Genomic DNA, 19,064 nt, shown 5'->3' with positions numbered 1-19,064 from the left:
CATCATCAAAACTCTGCAAAACCATCATCATCAAAAGACAAAAATATAAATTCATTCAACTTCCCAAACTCCACATCTAGGGAACTACAAACTCTAGGAAAAGCAAGAAAAAAAATCCTCAATTTCAAATTATATTAGCGTTAGGGATGAATTCAGGAAAATTGGACACAACTTTCAAATCATTGGCCATCAAATGTTGTTTTTTGAAGAGGCCCAATAAAGAATTGGCCTTGATTGTCAGTTCCAGCAAAATTGGATGGTAGTTGAACCAATAAGTTTATAGAAACTCAAATTAATTCTGAATGCTTTTGAGAGAATTCATGGAGTTATGGAAGATGCATATAGGGAATTTTGTGAAAAGTCAAAAGATTTGAGGGATTTGAGTGTGGTTGTAGAAGGAGGAGTCGAACCAGATAATGAAAAGTTATGGAAAGAGATTGATGAGGGAATTGAGTCAAACAAGTTTCTGAGAGAACTCGTAACAGAGAATGTGAATGTGAGGATGAGTGAAATCAAAAGAGTTAGTTAACAGAGAGTAACGGCGTTAAGTGAAAAGGGAGGTGGTTGTCTATTTGAATAATAAACAAGGGAGATTAGTGTTGAGTTTAAAACTAGAGGGGGTGTCACTGTTATTTAAGAAAACCTCAAGGGAGGTGAGTGTAATTTTCCCTTATAGATATTCATGCGCCAAATTTTTATATTTTTTTTTAACTACATACGCCAACTTATGATGTCTCATAAACATTTCTAATGAATTAAATCCTTGAACTTATTGCACATACAAGATAAATTTTTCCTTTTCAATTGAATCTTTCTCACACGCATAAATCAGAAATCGAACTCTAACTACGTGTTTAAAGAGTCTAAATCTCTTACCACTAAGACCAATCCATTATTTTTATAACACTATTCATATATTATATAAAACTTCTTTTTTTTTTTTAATGATGGATATACAAAACATTATTGTTCGTCGATCATCACAATCATTATTTTACATATTTCTTCTTCTATCGGTGTAAGCCAAACGCTACGTAAATGTAAGCATGAGGACAAGGATCCTCAAATTATATTTTAGTTTATTGGGTGAAAGGGTGAAGCTATGATCAGCTACTCATATACATCCAAAATATTACTTTCGTTTTTATTTCTTATATTATTTTAGAAATTAAAATAACCTACAAGTCAAATATGTTTGTATTTATTTCTACGTTGTTATCAATCTATCCATATTTCATATTGATCATATTATATTGATTTTTTAATGACAAACCACGTATTTGTTCTTCAATGATGCATATGCCTTAGTATATAGGAACCTAAGTCATATACTATGTATTATTCCCTCTTGGCCAATAACCCCTATCCAAAGAATATATTACCGTTAATATTAAAGTAATTAAAAGTAACTTGTATCTTGACTTAATCTATATAAATGATTTGATTTATTAATTATTTATATCCCAGTCCCATAGTTTGTTTTCTCATTAATCTAGTTTGTGACATCATGTGAAAGCTTATCTTATAAATTTAGAAACTCTTCCTTTATCTATCATAGCTACTTTTTTTTAGCCACTACGGTGCATTAGTTATTTTTTTTTCTCCTTTGAAAATCTAACATTATATAAATGAGGATGGGAATTCTGCTTTGTCTTTTAGCACATTTATGTTCCCATTAGTGTACACACTATATAGACCCACCTCACACTTACGTATTAAAATTGGAAAGACATTTCATTTTAAATTTTATTAATATTTTTGTATCATCAATTTGGCATAAGAGTTTTAATTATTCTGTATATCCCTGAATCTGAACTATTTCAGAACTTTTAAATAAATTTCTAAACTAAAGAGAGTTTCTTTTTTTTTTTTAGAAAAATCAAATAAAGTTGTAGACAGATGGTAATGGTTAACTTATTTGGATGGGATAAATTGTTATCACTAAGAATTGAATCATGAATTTTATTTATTATTGTATTCTGTTTTTTTTTGAAAGGATTTATTAATGTATTCTTGTAGTTACTTAAATTTAAATGCAATAAATATTTAATGAAAAAATATTTAACATTTTTTGGTTATTAAAGTGGAATTTTCTCCTCCAAAACCAGTTTTTTTTATGGGGCAAAGATAAAACCTCGTACCACATATTTAAAGTGTTTAAATAACTAAACAATTTTTGTTACGGGTTGAACTTCCTCCTCCCAAACAAACTTGTTTGCTATGTAAGACGCAGGGATTAAACTCGTGAATACTTGTTTCAAGCGTTCAAATCACTTACTACCTGGATCAATATATTATTTGTAAAAACGTTTTATTAATATTTTAAAAATAATAAATAGGTGCAAGAGAACTAAGTAATTGATAAGTCAACCTATTTAAGTCCAAGTCCCTCTAATTTTCTCTACCCATGTATTTGACCTCAAACATAGGCTAAATCCAAAAATCATATGTTTTCAACTCAAATGACATCACAACACGTAAGACAATTCAACAGTCTTAAACTAGTTGGTAAGATCATCATTCAAAGAAAAAATGATGTCATATTCTAACTTATACAAGGCCATTCTATAAATAAAGCAAACCCACCTTTAGCCCATTATTACAATTCACAATTATATACAATATAAATATTAAATTATTATACACACAATATATCTAGTTAGCTGGATACTGCTTCTCTGAGTTGCCAACTTTAAGGTAAAAGATTGACTTATTTCATTCTATATACTGTCCTTTTGTGTTTTGATCTTGGGATATTTCTTCTAGATTCCAACATTGGTTTGCAAACAATATTTTACACTCTCTTTGTTTTCATCAAGTGATTCTGGATTTATGTATTTGATTCCTTCACTATTTTGGATATCCTGAATAAATTGCCTTTTAAAGAAAGAAAGAAAGAACTCATTAATCATTATACTTCTACTAGTTATATCTTGTTCAAAAGATGTGATTTTCTTTTTCCATATAACCATGTCCAATTTTGAGAATTTTTTTTGACATAACAATTATAAATTATAAAATGTTATTCTAAGATCTTGATGTTTCAATTTCATTGTTTCTTGGTTGGTTGCAGTTGCAAGTGAATTACAATGGAAGAAGAAAATGTTTACTCAAAAGATGGAACAGTGGATTATCTTGGAAATCCAGCTAATAGAAAGAAAACTGGAACATGGAAAGCCTGCCCCTTTATCTTGGGTAATTCTTGTGTTTATACAAACTCAAAACTGTTTGAATTGACATATTTGAGTTTATCCACTGACATAGACACTTTTGAGAGTGTTTGAGAGAGTTATGAAAATAGCTTATGGCATAACCATCAACCATTTTTAGCTTATTTTCATTAGTTCTCTATGATAGCTTATGAAAAGAGCTTATAACTTATTAAAATAGGTTGACTTTATACAAGATAGAAGATCGACACTTAGGCCTGTAGATGTTATGGTGTACGGATGGGTAGGAGGAAAACATGCATGTCTGGACTTGACCGAGGTTTCACCACTCGTAGGATTAGGGGTCGGGGATTTTAAGGTAGGACAAACATCCCTAAAAGCTGCGTCAAGCAAAGTGGTCAAACACGAAAAAGTGTGTTCTGACAATCAACATGCTTTTATACCATTTGTCTTTGACACTTGACTTCCTAGCACCAGAGGCTGTTGACCTTCTACATAGAGTTCAAAGGGTCATGCAGATCAATGTCATGACTCCTAGGTCCACGAATGTTGTGTTTACAAGGATTGGTTTTGCCACGCAAAAAGGCTTAAGGGCGCAGCTTGTTGCCGCTTGCCTTCTATTCATGTGTAATTAATCCTTGATATATATATGAAATAATTTTTTGAAGTGGTTAAAAAAAAAACACTTTATACAATTACTTATATGATATGATAAGCGCTTATCATATTTTTGGGACGTAGGGAGTAAAAGCTAAGTTCAGTTGTTTATCCAAATAGGGTCATATGTTTATGCTATGCTTATTAATTCAAGATTCAATTTATACAGGAAATGAATGTTGTGAGAGATTGGCTTATTATGGGATGAGCACAAATTTGGTGCTTTATTTTAAGGAGAGGCTGCATCAGCATAGTGCTGTTGCTTCCAAGAATGTCTCTAATTGGTCTGGAACATGCTACATCACACCATTAATTGGAGCATTTGTGGCTGATTCCTATCTTGGAAGATACTGGACCATTGCCAGCTTTTCAATACTCTATGTTATTGTGAGTATGGTCACTTCAATCTATACTTGATAAGTAGCTATTCAATAATCTAAAAGGTATTGTTGTTTTTGATCAGGGAATGACACTATTGACATTATCTGCATCAGTTTCTGGCATAAAACCAGAATGTCAAGGAAAAGATAATTGCCATGCTACCACTCTACAAAGTGCAGTGTGCTTCTTAGCACTTTACCTCATAGCTCTTGGCACAGGTGGAATCAAGCCTTGTGTTTCATCCTACGGAGCAGATCAGTTCGACGACGACGACGAAGACGAGAAGAAACACAAGAGTTCTTTCTTCAACTGGTTTTATTTCTCAATCAACATCGGTGCTCTCATTGCATCTTCTTTATTAGTTTGGATTCAAGACAATGTCGGTTGGGGATGGGGATTTGGCATTCCAGCAGTTGCAATGGCAATTGCAGTGGTGAGTTTCTTTTCTGGAACTAAACTGTATAGGAATCAGAAGCCTGGTGGAAGCCCCCTTACTCGTATCGCTCAGGTGATCGTTGCATCGATAAGAAAATACAGTGTTGATGCACCTACTGATAAGTCTCTTTTGTATGAGATTGCTGATACAGAATCTGCTATCAAGGGAAGCCGCAAGCTTGATCACACAAATGAGTTGAGGTATAGAAAATACAACAATTACCTACTCAACCAATTTGGTTTTTCTTTATTGACTAATCAGTATTAGAAGCGATTTTTATGTGACAATTGAATTCTACAATAGAGGCAGGTTTTAGTCTATATTCATTCCATGCTATCATATCAATATATGAAAATCTCATGATTCATGATCTCTAGTTTTTCAATTGTTCTTGAAAGTATTATGTGGAAATGGATTTCCTGTAGCCATGCAATCACACTGTTGAAGATTCGGACTATCCAATCTTCATTAAACGGTTCACGATTAAACTTCGTGTTTTGGACTTATTTTGCAAAGTTTGAATACAAGATTGGATGACTGAGATCGTGTGACTGCGTGAATGCAGAGTTTTTCCGACTAGAGTATCTCAGTCCATATCAGGCACGGACAAACCAATTAGACATTAGCAGCCTGTGTTTAACGTCATAAAAAAGAACTATAGGTTATTCTGTTATTCAGTTTTTATTCACCTGTTTATTGTGCAACAGATTTTTCGACAAAGCAGCAGTGCAAGGTGAATCAGACAATCTGAAGGACTCAATAAATCCATGGAGACTTTGCACTGTTACACAAGTGGAGGAACTGAAATCCATTCTAAGATTGCTTCCTGTATGGGCCACTGGCATCATATTCGCAACTGTCTACGGTCAAATGAGCACCTTATTTGTGTTACAAGGACAAACCATGAATACTCATGTTGGCAACTCTAGCTTCAAAATCCCACCAGCATCACTCTCTATCTTCGATACCCTCAGTGTCATATTTTGGGTCCCGGTGTACGACCGGATCATCGTACCGTTGGCAAGAAAGTTCACTGGCCACAAAAACGGCCTAACTCAGCTCCAAAGAATGGGAATCGGCCTCTTCATATCCATATTTTCAATGGTAGCTGCAGCATTTTTGGAGCTCGTAAGACTTAGAACTGTAAGAAGAAACAACTACTATGAACTTGAGGAGATACCAATGACAATATTTTGGCAGGTTCCACAGTATTTTCTTATTGGTTGTGCAGAAGTGTTCACATTTATCGGTCAATTGGAGTTTTTCTATGAACAAGCTCCTGACGCTATGAGAAGTTTGTGTTCCGCTCTATCGCTACTCACTGTTGCGTTTGGACAGTACTTGAGTTCTCTGCTTGTGACAATTGTGACAAATATCAGTACAAAGAATGGAAGTCCTGGATGGATACCTGATAATCTAAATTATGGTCACGTTGATTATTTCTTTTGGTTATTGGCAGTGTTAAGCATACTTAATTTGATAGTGTATGTTTTGGTGGCTAGGTTGTATACTTATAAGAAAACAGTTGGAACTCTTCGCTGAAAAATGTGTCGAGTATTCACTGTAATCTCTATGTGAAATCAAATGTTTGAGTTGAAGCTTTTCAAAATGTTGAAAATTGTAAAGTTCTTACTATTAATACTTAAATTTGAGACTATCATTCAAAAGTGCAGAGATATTTTAGTTTTAGAATCAAAAATTTTAGTTCGGTTTGTAAGGAGTCTAGTAAAATGTAAGACATTAAATTAATGACATCCCTAGTTGATTAATCCACTATTTCTGGATCATGACCAATTCTACTTTGGTGAGTTCAGCTATCAAAACTCAACATTTCCAATCTGATTTCAACAAACAAACCAAGCCTTAAAAGTACTAAAATATATGCTTTTTTTATATTCCTTTCTTTCAATTCATGTCAGGAGAATGCCAAATAAGGAACGCTGAAATTCCAGTGCCTTGATCTGGAGACTTTAATACAATAGAAAATATGTTAAATATATTACAAGTTTCAACATGACTTGAATTAATTTTGAAACAACCCGAATAAGGTTCTGTTCAGAACAAACAGAATTTACCTGAGGAGGATAAAAATAACCGTTGGTGGTGGATCAACGGAAGTAGGTGCTCCAGTGGTTGATGGCAATGCTCGGATAATATGAGGCCGCAACCTCGTTGAGGAGAAGGGGGTTCTTGTCCCTGCAGGCGCCCTGACGTTCAAGTCAGTATGAGAGCATGAGTGGGCCTTTGAGTAAGTGAGCCCTAATTTATAGCGGGTTAGGCTTTTGGTTTTGGCTACTTCCGAACAGTTCGATATAAGTATGTAACTCAAGTTTTAAAGCAGTAGATAACATTCTTAATGTTTGATTGCCATAAAGTAAATGAATAAATATGGAGAATAATAGGGAAGGGAAACTTCAGTTGAATTGACAATATTTTGTTGGGAAATTTACCAACAAATAACTTCTGATAAAGTGTATATTTATGATTTATGAGACACGAAATCATCAACCTTTGTTTTATCATAAAAAAATTCATACATATTTTGTTTTGAAAACTATTCCTTTGTATTCTAGTGCTCGTTAGTGTATGTATATGTAGTGTGAAATGCTGAAAATGAACTATAGTTTCGTTATAAAGGACTTATACTTGGTCAAAAATAAATAAAAATCGTTACAGAGAACATGCAGACGACGGAACGACACGATGGCATGCTGTATGGGTGGACGGAAATAAATCATGAATAAGATTCAATTTATCTATTTCACAATATTTTTTTATCAAATCTATTTCACAATATAGTTATATTAAGATTCATTTGTCGAGCTTAGCTCAGTTGATATGGACAATGCATAAAATATGCAAGGTCTGGGGTTCGAACCTCGGCCACCACCAAAAAAAAAATTACGATTCATTCACTTTTTATTCAACAACTCACCTTAAATAAATCATACTACAAAATTTTTAGATGAAAATTTATATATAAATAAATAATTTATTTATTAAAATAAATATTTTTATTAAAAAAGAAAGCAAATGGCCACCACTTTACTTATTTATTTATTATTTAAAAATAATTTTAGTTATTGATAAAAAGTTATCAATTTAAAAAATATAATTGAAATAATATAATAATTAAATTATTTATTATACATAAATTGTTTATCTTATTGAAATTTGAAAAGTTAAATAATTAGACGGATAAAAAAAACGTTAATAGATGAATTGAATTAGATTTTTTGATACTCATTCTCTTGTTTCTAGGAGAAAATTACTCTAATAATTGAAAGTTCTATGAGGTAAGTAAAGTCCGGTAAAAAAAATATTTCATTGAAAAGTGAATTCAGTTCTTCTGAATTATTCTTCTTATACGAAGCTCATTAATATGAATTGAACTAAATTGTATTTAGTAGATATTGACAATGAATGACTTAAATTTTATTCTTAAGTTTTAAGTAAGTTGGAAATGACCATCCATTTTGTCATTAATAATTATTATTAATCCCAATCAAAAAAGAAAAATTAGTTTCAGAGTTTAACTCAATTGAAGATTACATGTAAGGGTTAGAGTTCCAACCTTGTATTTTCCATTTATTTATCTTTGAATTTTTATCCAGTAGGATTATTTGAAAAAAATACTATTATTATTTCCGATAAAAGTTCCAAAAAAATTTGCGAGGCCTTTTTTACTTTATCATGGCAAAAAAAATGTCTTGAGTTCCCATAATACTTATCAGCTGAATACATCTCTGTATCAAAGTTTTCACAACACAAGCAAAAACAACGAACCCCCTTATCATCCCTTTTGGTCTTGAAGATTATTATCATTAATAAAATCACTCCCTCCCTAAACTAACTAACACATCAAATTTCCTATTTTGCAATGTTTCCCAAGCGTTTTAAGGACCCCAAAACAGGTACCTTTCTATGCTTAATAAATCGAACTGATCTCAATACAATCCAATTCTTGCTCACCAACTGTTTGATAAAATGTCTCACACAAATACTGAACTCTAATAATTTCTATAATGCATTATGTACTTATATATTCAAATGCAGGTTTTCATATGCTGAGTTCAATGCATGCGAAACAATACATGAATAAAATTGGGTTGGAAAGTGAAGATTACTACTTTTATAAGCAAATTGGGAAGGCCTTACTTTGCACCTACACCATACTTGGTGGTTTGTGGATTTATAACGGAGGTTCGCCGATGGTGTGGTGGAGGAAGAAGTCGCCAACGATAAAGGAGAAGTTTGAGGAGGCCAATTTGTACCTTGGTGAGGTAGAATCGGTGAAGGAGTTTATGGCGAAAGGAAAAATGATTGGAAACACCCTTAAAGGGATTGTTGAGAGTGATGATAAGGATGCAAGCGGGCGGGAGGAGATGAAGAAAAAGAAGGCTGATCAGGAAGCTCAGAAGATGTGGTTGAAGATGAAGAATGAGGTTGTAGCCGAGCTTCGAGAAAAGGGAATTGATGTGGAGTGATTGCATAGGGAATGTCTGTGTCACTTCTATGATTCATGAACTGATTTGGTTGCTATTGTAGTATACTTTAGTAAACATATGTTATGGATGCTACATGATAAATGAATGATAAATAATGAATGATAAATAATGAACTGATAAAAATGTTTGATTAATTCTTTCTTTCTAAAAGAATGTTTGATTAAACATTGGATGATGATCAAAGGGAAAGAATCTTAACTATGCCTTTCTTTGTTGGTGTGGATGCTCATGTGTTTGTCTAATGTTGCGTTTGGATCAGTGTTTTGGTTCTCTTTCTCGCGTCCCAAGGCAAAACAAACTTGATTTTTAAGAAGCTATAATTAGTAGCATCAGCTCAAACACACGTCTGAGCTTGTTTTGCCGCAGAAACAAACGGAGGCAGTAATTTCCTTTGCTGGATTTTTAGTTGGTTATAGGCTACTACAGCTTTCTTATTTTCATTTTTGCATGATTCTATCAATAGGAGTGGAACAAATTTGTCAAAACTTTTGTTCTGTTCATAGCACCAACTTTGTTATGTTCATGCTGAGCTTAGTTATAGCAAATGTTAAATCTGTGAAGAAAATAGGTCCTTTGTTTTTGTACAACAAAATAGTTCATTATAACTACCATAAAAAAAAAAATGTAGAACCACTTTTCACTAGAAATAGAGAATTGCTAGCATTCACCAAGCATCAAGAAGAGTAATCAGAAATACAATGGTAGTGCAAGAATTTAGATGGTTGAACCGTGAACCGATATTGCTATTGTTACCGTTTGATATTTTGAGTGGTTTGATCATGCTTCCACCCCGATTTGAACGGTTTAATACAATTGCACCATAATTTTAAGATCTCGCCGATTCAATATCAGGTTCAATTTGGATGCCAATTTATGTGGGCTAATTGTTCAATTTTTTAAACATTGTGTTAACAGGCAAGAAAGTTGAGTATTTTAGCCCTGGGGGTTAATTTAATTTTATTGATGAGTTACGTTTCAACTTAAAAAAAACCTTTCAAAATGTAATGATTACCAATCAAGCACTTCCACCGTTTGCAGGATAGAGCTTTTTTGCAGAATGTCTCTGTAAAGAAAGACATGAAAGGAAACAATAAGCATTCCTGAGAAAAAGATCAGTGGTGTCAAATCCAATTCTATTTCTTTTCATGGTTTACTGAACGATGAATTTGGGTAATTATAATGTTTAAGCAAAGGAAATTCTTTATATCAAAGTCAACTCGTTCTTATGCATCATTATGTTATGTTAGAGGCACGACATGGTTGGAGGACTAGACAAAAGTGCAAGTTTGGTAACTATTGTTATGTTAAGGACAAGACATGGTTGGAGGACTAGACAAAACTGCAAGTTTAGTAACTACTTTATGAAAAGTAATATTTCGACTGTACAATGTTAACTGCTAGAAGCCTTTTTGGTAGTAACTGCTCGAAACCTGACATCATCATGGTCAAGATCTGAAGCTGGGTTTACCTTGGGTAATGATAATGTTTTTTTGAATCAAATAGCTGATCAGCAAAACTTACTATAATAAGACTTTTACATGATGAAAATTTTGAAAACAAAATTCAATAAAATCAGTGAGTGAACAGTGAAAACATCTCCAGAAGTAGCAGTTACACTTTCATCAGAGATATCATGACTAAATCCCAAATATTCACTTTTAAGAAGCTTGGGGGCTGCATCAAGGCATCAAGGCATCAAGTGGATCACAACATTGGGTCATCAGAGGATTATCTTTGAATCAGACTGCAATATGTTAGTTGATGACATGCATTCCAATAATGTGAATCATTCGGAGTATGGGTTAATAGTTAAAAATTTAGAAGTTTACTCCAAAATTTTAACAACCATGAAGTTGTGTTTACTAGGCATCAAACAAATGGAAGCGCTCATGCTCTTGCAAGGGCAGCTTTATCTCATGCTTCACTCAATATTTTTGATGTAATTCCAATGGATAGCATTTGGGTGACATTGTGACATTGTGGTTGACTAATGTCACCAAGCATAATGTCACCCAAGTGCTCCCCAATTCCAAGTTTCTTTTTTGTGGTGGCCGAGATTTGAACCCCGGACCTTGCATATTTTATGCATTGTCCATACCAACTGAGCTAAGCTCACAAGGACACCCAATTCCAAGTTGTATTGCTACTATTATTTTTAATGAAATGACATAAGTTTTGTTTGTGTAAGAAAAAAATATATTCACTGTTAACAGAATAACAGTGGCAGAAAATAAAATGACACAGTAAGCTTACCATCAACACTTGAAATAAATTGAAATTCAACAAATATGAACTAAATTTTATTCATTTCCAATCAAAACACAAGCAATACATAAATTCAGTGAGATGAATTGCTTAGAACTACAGAAGCTAAGCACCAAAATATCAACATAAAACTTCAATAGAAGCACTGAGAAACAAACGTTACAAATGCAGAGGCTAAGCACCAACATATATCTTCAAACTCTAATGCAAGTAAACTAGATTTTAAGTCTGCCATATCCAGTTTCAAGCCAAACCACATGAGTGAAGTATTAAGCAATAGCATACAAACTTTGATGAGATGGGATTATCCTAATTTTGATTTATGTAACTGTTAAAACTAATTTATGATCCTGTATTAAATTGTTCTTATGAATTATGATTATGATATACCAAATTACGAATCAAATAGCCGTCCTAAAACTTATATGGTCATACCTCACTGTTAAATCAGGAACTCAAGGCCAATTCATAACATTCATTTTCTAATTTCTAGATTATATATCAAGATTCAAGAATGAGAGAATCTATATCATTAATGTGTACTAGTTTAAGCATAAAAATACAGGGGAAAGTTACATACTATGGGCCAGAAATTGGAAGTTAAAGCATATTCCATGCTACCATAACAAGCTATGGAAACCTAACCTGCATCTTACCCAGATTAAGAAGTCTTTCTGCAATAAAATCTAAGTAAAATCTAGTGTTGTGTATCATGTTACTCCTAGCATTGTTGCAATCAGAAATTTATTATGCTAATAATATCATGGTATCGATGTTCTATTCTGCTACAAACATAATGTGAACACTGAACAATTGCAACCAAAAATCTAACAACGTGATGAACTTTATCTAATGGACAAGAAACAACAACACTATATATAATTTTTCCAACCAGATAATCTATCAAAAGTTACAGCTTTACACGAAACTTCTGGCCGATGGATTCAAATCCTTTGAGCTACTCTTTCCCGATCTGCTTCGCCTATAGCTCTTCAACGGGGTCAAATAGAATCTCAACAACCCGGTGTCAACATTACTGGTCGAATACCTAACACTCCTATTCCTTTGAAGCGTAAGCTCTTGTCTTCCATTCAAAACATTGCCTTTGGTTTCCGGTCCTCCACCAAGACCATTAACTAAACTAGCCGTTCTACTATGATTTCTACAACTAACACTATAGCTACGAATAAGCTTTTGGCTAACCGATTCGCTCCCTTGTCCATTAACCACCCTCCTCAACTTCTGCCAAGACTCTGCAATCGGCTTATTAACAACATCACCAGCAACACATTCTTCCTCTCCCAACTTATCTTCCTTTCTCTTCTGTACTAATCCCAACTTATTCCACAACTTGCCCCATTTGTGAAACTTGTTTGTTCCCTTTTGATCACTTCCAATTTCAACATCACAAGCTTCCTTAGAAGCAGACCCTGTTCTACAATCAGATTGAACATTAACAATATTCTTAGGTTTCAAATTAGCATCCCTCAAATCTTCCTCAGTGATCAAAACCTTTGCACCGTAGAATAACTCGGTTGTAGCCGGAGAAACCTTGGCATTAGATATGACTCTCAATTCATCAACATCTCCAATCACCGCCGATTTCCTTCGAGGGTTTGACCTATCGAAACTCCTCCTCCTCCGATCCGAATAGTAATGCTTTGTTTCAGCTGAACCACCAGGATATAGTCCACCAACACTACTTTCCGAATTCACCACCACCTCTTCTTCTCCTACTTCATCTTCTTCTTCTTCTTCTTCTTCAACCAAAACCCTATCATCATTTATAGCAACCATTGGCGAAAACCTCGAACACGTTTTCCCAATCAAATAACCATCCCAAGAAGCACGAGGCGCATCGAAAGAAAACCTCGAATCATCCACCGATAACCTAGGATCAGTATCACATGATCTTCTACCCAATGATAAACCATATTCTCCAACCTCAGATTGCGTTTCTCTCAAATTTCTCCTACTTTGCTTCTTAACCTCCATACTCCTCAAACCACCGCCATTTCCGGTAACAACGCCGCCTTCGCAATCGGCATTGTTTCTCTTCAACTTTTGTTTCCTCTTCCATTTCCTCAATCTCTTGCTGAAAACCGAAGCCGCATCCCAGAAACTCGTTCTAGAAGAATCTCTCCCTGCATTCTTCCCGCTACGAATTTCAAGATCTATAAACTCCTTCATCGTCTTCGTCTCTTCTTCATCATTTTCATCTTCACCTAAAACCCTACCAATGTCACAACCACCGTCGAAATCGATAATCTCAAAACCTGATTTTCGAGATTCGTTTTCGAGACACCGATTCAAACCAGGTTTCTTCTTCTGCTTTTTCTTCTCGTCGTCGATGTTAAACAGGTCAGACAGCGTGCCACGGTTCTGCTCCGGCGGAGCGAGGATCTCACACGACCTACGACGAGGCTCGACGGCGGAGGAAGAAGCTTGGTCACCGGCGCGGCTGCCAGAGCAAGATTTGGTGCGACGGAGTTCAGGTTCGGCTTCGGCGGAAGAGGATTCGATGCCGGAGAGACGTTCGGTGAGGCAGGAAGCGCAGAAACCGGTGATGGGTTGGGAAGGGTGACGGTGACAGGTGGTTAAACGACGCGTTTTGGAAGTCATGGGTGAGAGTGAGAGTTGGAGTGGAAGCAGAGTATAACAGTGTGTGAGAGCATGTTAGTTACAGTGGAAGTGAAAGTGAAGTGAATGAATCGACATAATTAGCGTTTACTTTGTTAAGGGTATATATAAATGGTTCTTTCCTTATCTTTTTATATCATAGGATCATAGGCCTTACATATCAATAAACATGACCCTATATGACAAACACCAGGCCTTGTTTGGACACACAATTTCAACAGTCTACACATGCACTGTATATAAAAGGGTCTTGTTGCTAACGAGTGTTTTCGGGAGACTCGTTAAGCATTCTAAGTAAAGTAATTATTCTTTTACTCCCTCCGTTTCAAAATGAGTGTCGTTTTAGGTGTTTACACACATATTAAAAAATGCAATGATTAAAAGAAAGAGAATGGTTATTTTACCAAATTATCCTTATTAACTATTGGTTAGTTTTAAAAGTAATACTTTGGAATTAATGACGGGGCAGTGTGAGTTCGTTGATTAAGTTTCCATGTCATTAACAGAAATAATTAAGTACATACAAAATGTAAAAACTAATTCATTAATATCTAAAAAAACAAAAATTGAATTAAATTATAATAAGAAAATGAATCAGGTTTGATAACATGAACCCTAATTTCTAAAATCGCTAATTTCTTCAACCTCCATCTACTTTTTCCCCGCAAATACATGACTTTTTGGTGGTAAAATTAAGCTAGACAACAAAAACAAGAAAATTGCATTTCTCACATTCTTAAGTTCCTAAAAACACATGGAAATTACCTAAGTAACCCTAGTGGTAGTTAACTACCGCTGCGATTTTCCCCCCAAAACCAGTACAGCCCACACCGCCCTACCTCTTATTCATTCCTCACCTTACATGACCCTAAAAAAAAAAATCCCCAATTTCAAAGCAGAGAAACATGGAAAGATAAAGATGAATTGCTCGGTTGGGTACGTCGATAAGCAAATATGGTTGGATTTACCGTTGTCATAAAAAGATCTTGTGCAATAAGGAATCCAATGTTGGAGTTGGTTTGTGAAACAAGTGGCGAGCACAAGGTACCAAAGAAAAAATTGAAGCATGAAGCAACATGATCAAGAAAATGTGGGTGTTTGTTCAAGTTGCGTGGATATGTTGTTAAGGAAAAAATGCTTGGAAGTTGGCTATTCCTAATGGTGTTCACAACCATGAGATGTTTCCATATTTAACAGGGCACTTTCTTGCGGGAAGATTAATGGAGGACGACAAGGAGATTATACGTGACTTGACCAAGAGTTTGATAAAACCAAAAAATATTTTGACAAATTTGAAGGGAAAAAGAAAAGAGTCCATGACAAATATAAAGTAAGTATACAATGAACGTCATAAATTCAAAAAGGCTCAAAGAGGAAACTTGACGGAGATGCAATATCTAATCCCAAACTTGGAAGAAAATAAATATGTTTATTTCATAAGAGAAAAATGTGACACTAATACTATTCAAGACATATTTTGGACTCATCCACAATCAGTTAAGTTGTTTAACAATTTCCCGACTGTTTTGATAATGGATTCCACATATAAAACCAACTTGTACAAGATGTCATTGTTTGAGATAGTGGGAGTCACCTCAATCGATATGACATATTCGGTTGGTTTTTCATTCATGACGGCAGAGAAGGAGAATAACTTTACTTGGGCATTACAAATGTTGCTTAAACTTCTTAAACCAAAGAGTGATATGCTTAAGGCGGTTGTGATTGGCAGGGATACGACTTTGATGAATGTCGTAGCAATTGCTCTCCCTGAAACTAGTGCAATACTTTGTTATTTTCATGTTGGAAGAAATGTTAGAGCAAAAATGCATCACCGATTGTAGAGTGAAACCAAAGGTTGTCAAAGTGGATGGGAAAGAGAAGCATGTCAACGAGGTGAAGCCTAGTGAGATAGTTGATACCATATTTAGTGCATGGGAAAAAGTGGTTGAATCTCCTACCCAAGAGTCATATGCAAGTAATGTAATGCAATTTCGAGATGTTTGTAAAAATTTTCCAAAGTTTCTTGACTATGTTCAAAGTAGCATTTTGGACATTGTTAAGGAAAAACTAGTGAAGGCATGGACAAACCTTGTGTTGCATCTTGGGTGTAGGACCACCAACAAAGTTGAAGGGGCTCATGGTATAGTGAAGGCATATTTAACCACTAGTGTGTGTGATTTGGGTACTTGTTATAAGAAAATACATGAGATGTTGGTAATCCAGTTAGTGGAGATACAAACATCATTTGGTATGAGCGTTACTGTCTTGGAACATAGATACAAAGATGTCATTTTGTACTCTGGTTTGGGGGGTAATATGTCTAGACAAGCCACGAACAATATTTTTGTGGAAGAAGAGCGTGCTAGGCAAACCTTATGCATGGTCAAGAAAACTTGTGGTTGTGTTCAAAGGACATCGTATGGGCTACCTCGTGCATGCATCATTGCTATGAAAGTCCGTCACAACAAGCCTATTCGATTGGATGAGATATACCTTCATTGGCAAAGGTTATATTTGGGTCGATAACAAAGTAATGAAGAATTTTTTTTCTGACGCGGAGAAGTGGGGTGGTATTTAGGAACATCTCCAAAGAGTCCCTTACCAAATGAAACTAGAAATCAAAGAGGGTTTGCATCAGTTAGCGTTTCTAGAGGCCCAATGATGTCACCACCTCCAAGAAAGGTGCCAACTAAAAAAGCCAAGAAAAATTCAAATCTAAAACAAAAATAATATTGACTAGTCGGATCCCATCTTCGTGGGAGCTTATTGATTTTCAATTTCCGAATAGTCAATCTTCACAAAAAAAAAGTCTTCACTGTTGGAACAAAATGTGTTTAACAATGAACCTTAAAGAGTTTTGATGATAACAAGGTATTAAAAATTGTAAATTGGACTAGCTAATATTTGTTCAAGTGTACAGGACCATAATTATAAAGTTACATCATCATTGGTTCTGAATGAGCAAATAAAGAGCAAAGGAAACAACGAAAATTTGAAGCTTGGACGCTCCTGAAGGCAACTTGTTACTGAAGAGAAAAAGCGCTCCTGAAGTTAAGTCGCTTCTGAAGTAAGGATAGTGCTCCTGAAGACAAGAAGTCCAGAAGCCATATCATCAGAAGCTGCAGAAGTTATATCATCAGAAGCTGCATCATCAGAAGCTGCCTCATCAGAAGCTATTTCACCAGAAGCTGAATCTCAACTGGATTTGCAAAAGATTCAAGAATTGAAGAATTATCAATGCAAAAGCTGTCTATTGGATTCAAAAACACAAACAAAGGATTAGTGGAATTTTGCAACGGTCATTTCAAAGGTGTTTGAAGGCTTGTGCTTGCAATTTGGACGAAAGCGTTGACATTGTACTTTGTACGAATTGTACAACCACGTTCTCCACTACTCTGTTTTGTGTCCACGCTACAAGACAAGAAAACAGCTCCAGAATACGGTTACGCCTGCATAGATGTTCCTTTGGATAAGGAATGGATTTCAAATTTGTTCTTCATAGGACAACAACCAAATCAGGCAAAAGATCATTGGTGAAAGATCAAGCTTCAACAACGACTCTTTGGTGTGCTGGCAATTTCACAACGTCTCTTTCACACCTCTATATAAAGGAGTGAAGACCTAGAGATTTGGTAATGCATGAACGCTGAACGAAAGACTCATAACATTTTTACAAGTACCAAACCTCTGCTGAAATTGTTCTGCATTCACTTAGAATTTCTTTGTCTTATAGTCATATCTTTGAAATTCTTAAGTCCATTGAGTCTGTATCTGATTTGTATTGTGAGCACCTCTGATTGTATATCAAGTGTTCAACCTTAAACAATTTTCTGTGTAATTTTGTTTAGTTAGGAAGTCTCCTGCTTGTGTGCTTGAGCAAAGGAAGTCTCTTGCTTGTGTGCTTGAGCAAAGGAAGTCTCTTGCTTGTGTGCTTGAGCAATTGTAATCAGATATTACTCTTAGTGAAATCTCCTTGGAAGTGCAAGGGGGACTGGACTACTTCCGGATTGTGGAAGGAACCAGTATAATTGCTTTGTGTCGTTCTTCTTCTCTCTCTGTTTTTTCCGCTGCATTTAGATTCTGATCATCACTTCAGAAGCTGTCTCACTTAGCTTCTGATTAGTGTATTCAGTTGTTTAGGAGAAACAAAGAATTTTTAAAAACACAATTCAACCCCCCCTTCTTGTGTTTTTCTCACCTTCATTCACAACCTAGAAGAAAAAGTGCTCACATTGACATTTCTCCACGTTCCTCGATTCCAACGCCTATTCGGGTTCCAAATTCTATCTCGGTCCCAACTACTTATGATCCATCGATGCATATTCATCACATGCCAAAATTCATGAGACCATTTATTAAGAAAATTGTGGATGTTAGAGGCGATAGGAATTGTGGGTTTAGGGATATAGCTGAGTCCATGGGTTTGACGGAAGAAAGTCATTTTATGGTGCGGAGAACATTTATTCGAGAGATGAAAGAGCATAGGAACCACTACATGTGAATATATGCGGTTGAGGACCGTTATAACTGTATCTTGAATGGATTGCATCCTCCACAAAATAACCAAGAGAAAAGATTACCATTTGATGTGCTCTAAGCACTTAACGGCAACATACTCATTGTCTCTCCACCTCTTCAATTACCGTCTCAAACCTTTTTTTTTCCTTCATCTACTGGTGTTTTTTTCCCCTTTCAATCCGATCTGCATTTTAATCATTAAATTTATGTAATAAATTTTGTAAATATCATGTGATTCCAATTTTGACTCTTACTTCAGTATGATATTAATTCTTTCAAATCGATAGATTATATCTTTAGATTGAAACTCACATGCTCCTGAACAAACTCATGTCACTCAAGTTAGTTAAATCATCGGAATACCATGTTTTAGAATTTGTTAACGTTGACATCCAGATCATTGATTAAATCTGTAATTGACTGAAGCTGGTCTTTCAATATAAACCAAGCAAAAATTGCAACATGACGCAGAATCAACTCAGACCA

The 19,064-nt window shown here is 35.0% G+C and overlaps 3 protein-coding genes across 4 annotated transcripts; 2 read left to right on the top strand and 1 right to left on the bottom strand.

Annotated features, from left to right (window-relative positions):
* The first annotated feature begins 2,598 nt into the window (after nt 1-2,598).
* Nucleotides 2,599-6,311, top strand: LOC146938924 (protein NRT1/ PTR FAMILY 8.1-like). 2 transcript variants are annotated; one of them, XM_085752772.1, is made up of 5 exons: nt 2,599-2,697; nt 3,074-3,195; nt 3,997-4,214; nt 4,291-4,844; nt 5,352-6,311. In XM_085752772.1, exons 2-5 carry the CDS (start codon nt 3,090-3,092, stop codon nt 6,184-6,186), a joined length of 1,713 nt encoding a protein of 570 aa, XP_085608898.1. In that variant the 5' UTR covers nt 2,599-2,697; nt 3,074-3,089; the 3' UTR covers nt 6,187-6,311. The 2 variants fall into 2 exon arrangements, with proteins under 2 accessions (XP_085608898.1, XP_085608899.1); XM_085752773.1 differs by having other exon boundaries at nt 2,652-2,946.
* A 2,035-nt stretch (nt 6,312-8,346) lies between these two features.
* Nucleotides 8,347-9,353, top strand: LOC146938923 (uncharacterized). The gene is made up of 2 exons (XM_085752770.1): nt 8,347-8,558; nt 8,701-9,353. The coding sequence occupies exons 1-2, from the start codon at nt 8,525-8,527 to the stop codon at nt 9,129-9,131; spliced, it is 465 nt and encodes a 154-aa protein (XP_085608896.1). The 5' UTR covers nt 8,347-8,524; the 3' UTR covers nt 9,132-9,353.
* A 2,791-nt stretch (nt 9,354-12,144) lies between these two features.
* LOC146938922 (protein OCTOPUS-like) lies at nt 12,145-14,135 on the bottom strand. The gene has a single exon (XM_085752769.1). The coding sequence runs from the start codon at nt 14,037-14,039 to the stop codon at nt 12,336-12,338; it is 1,704 nt and encodes a 567-aa protein (XP_085608895.1). The 5' UTR covers nt 14,040-14,135; the 3' UTR covers nt 12,145-12,335.
* Between the last annotated feature and the right edge of the window lie 4,929 nt (nt 14,136-19,064).

The sequence above is a fragment of the Medicago sativa genome, chromosome 3 (genome assembly GCF_051527215.1).
Source record: "Medicago sativa cultivar Bolivia chromosome 3, Bolivia_mono, whole genome shotgun sequence".
Lineage (NCBI taxonomy): Eukaryota > Viridiplantae > Streptophyta > Magnoliopsida > Fabales > Fabaceae > Medicago > Medicago sativa.
The sequence above is the reverse complement of the archived record's forward strand: the minus strand, read 5'-3'. Positions and strand labels throughout refer to the sequence as shown.

Coding starts and splice junctions, on each gene's coding strand:
- LOC146938924 (XM_085752772.1), top strand. CDS start 3,090: ATGGAAGAAGAAAATGTTTACTCAAAAGATGGAACAGTGGATTATCTT. Junction 4,215..4,290: donor TTTCAATACTCTATGTTATT/GTGAGTATGGTC, acceptor GTTTTTGATCAG/GGAATGACACTATTGACATT. Junction 4,845..5,351: donor GATCACACAAATGAGTTGAG/GTATAGAAAATA, acceptor ATTGTGCAACAG/ATTTTTCGACAAAGCAGCAG.
- LOC146938922 (XM_085752769.1), bottom strand. CDS start 14,039: ATGACTTCCAAAACGCGTCGTTTAACCACCTGTCACCGTCACCCTTCC.
- LOC146938923 (XM_085752770.1), top strand. CDS start 8,525: ATGTTTCCCAAGCGTTTTAAGGACCCCAAAACAG. Junction 8,559..8,700: donor TTTTAAGGACCCCAAAACAG/GTACCTTTCTAT, acceptor ATTCAAATGCAG/GTTTTCATATGCTGAGTTCA.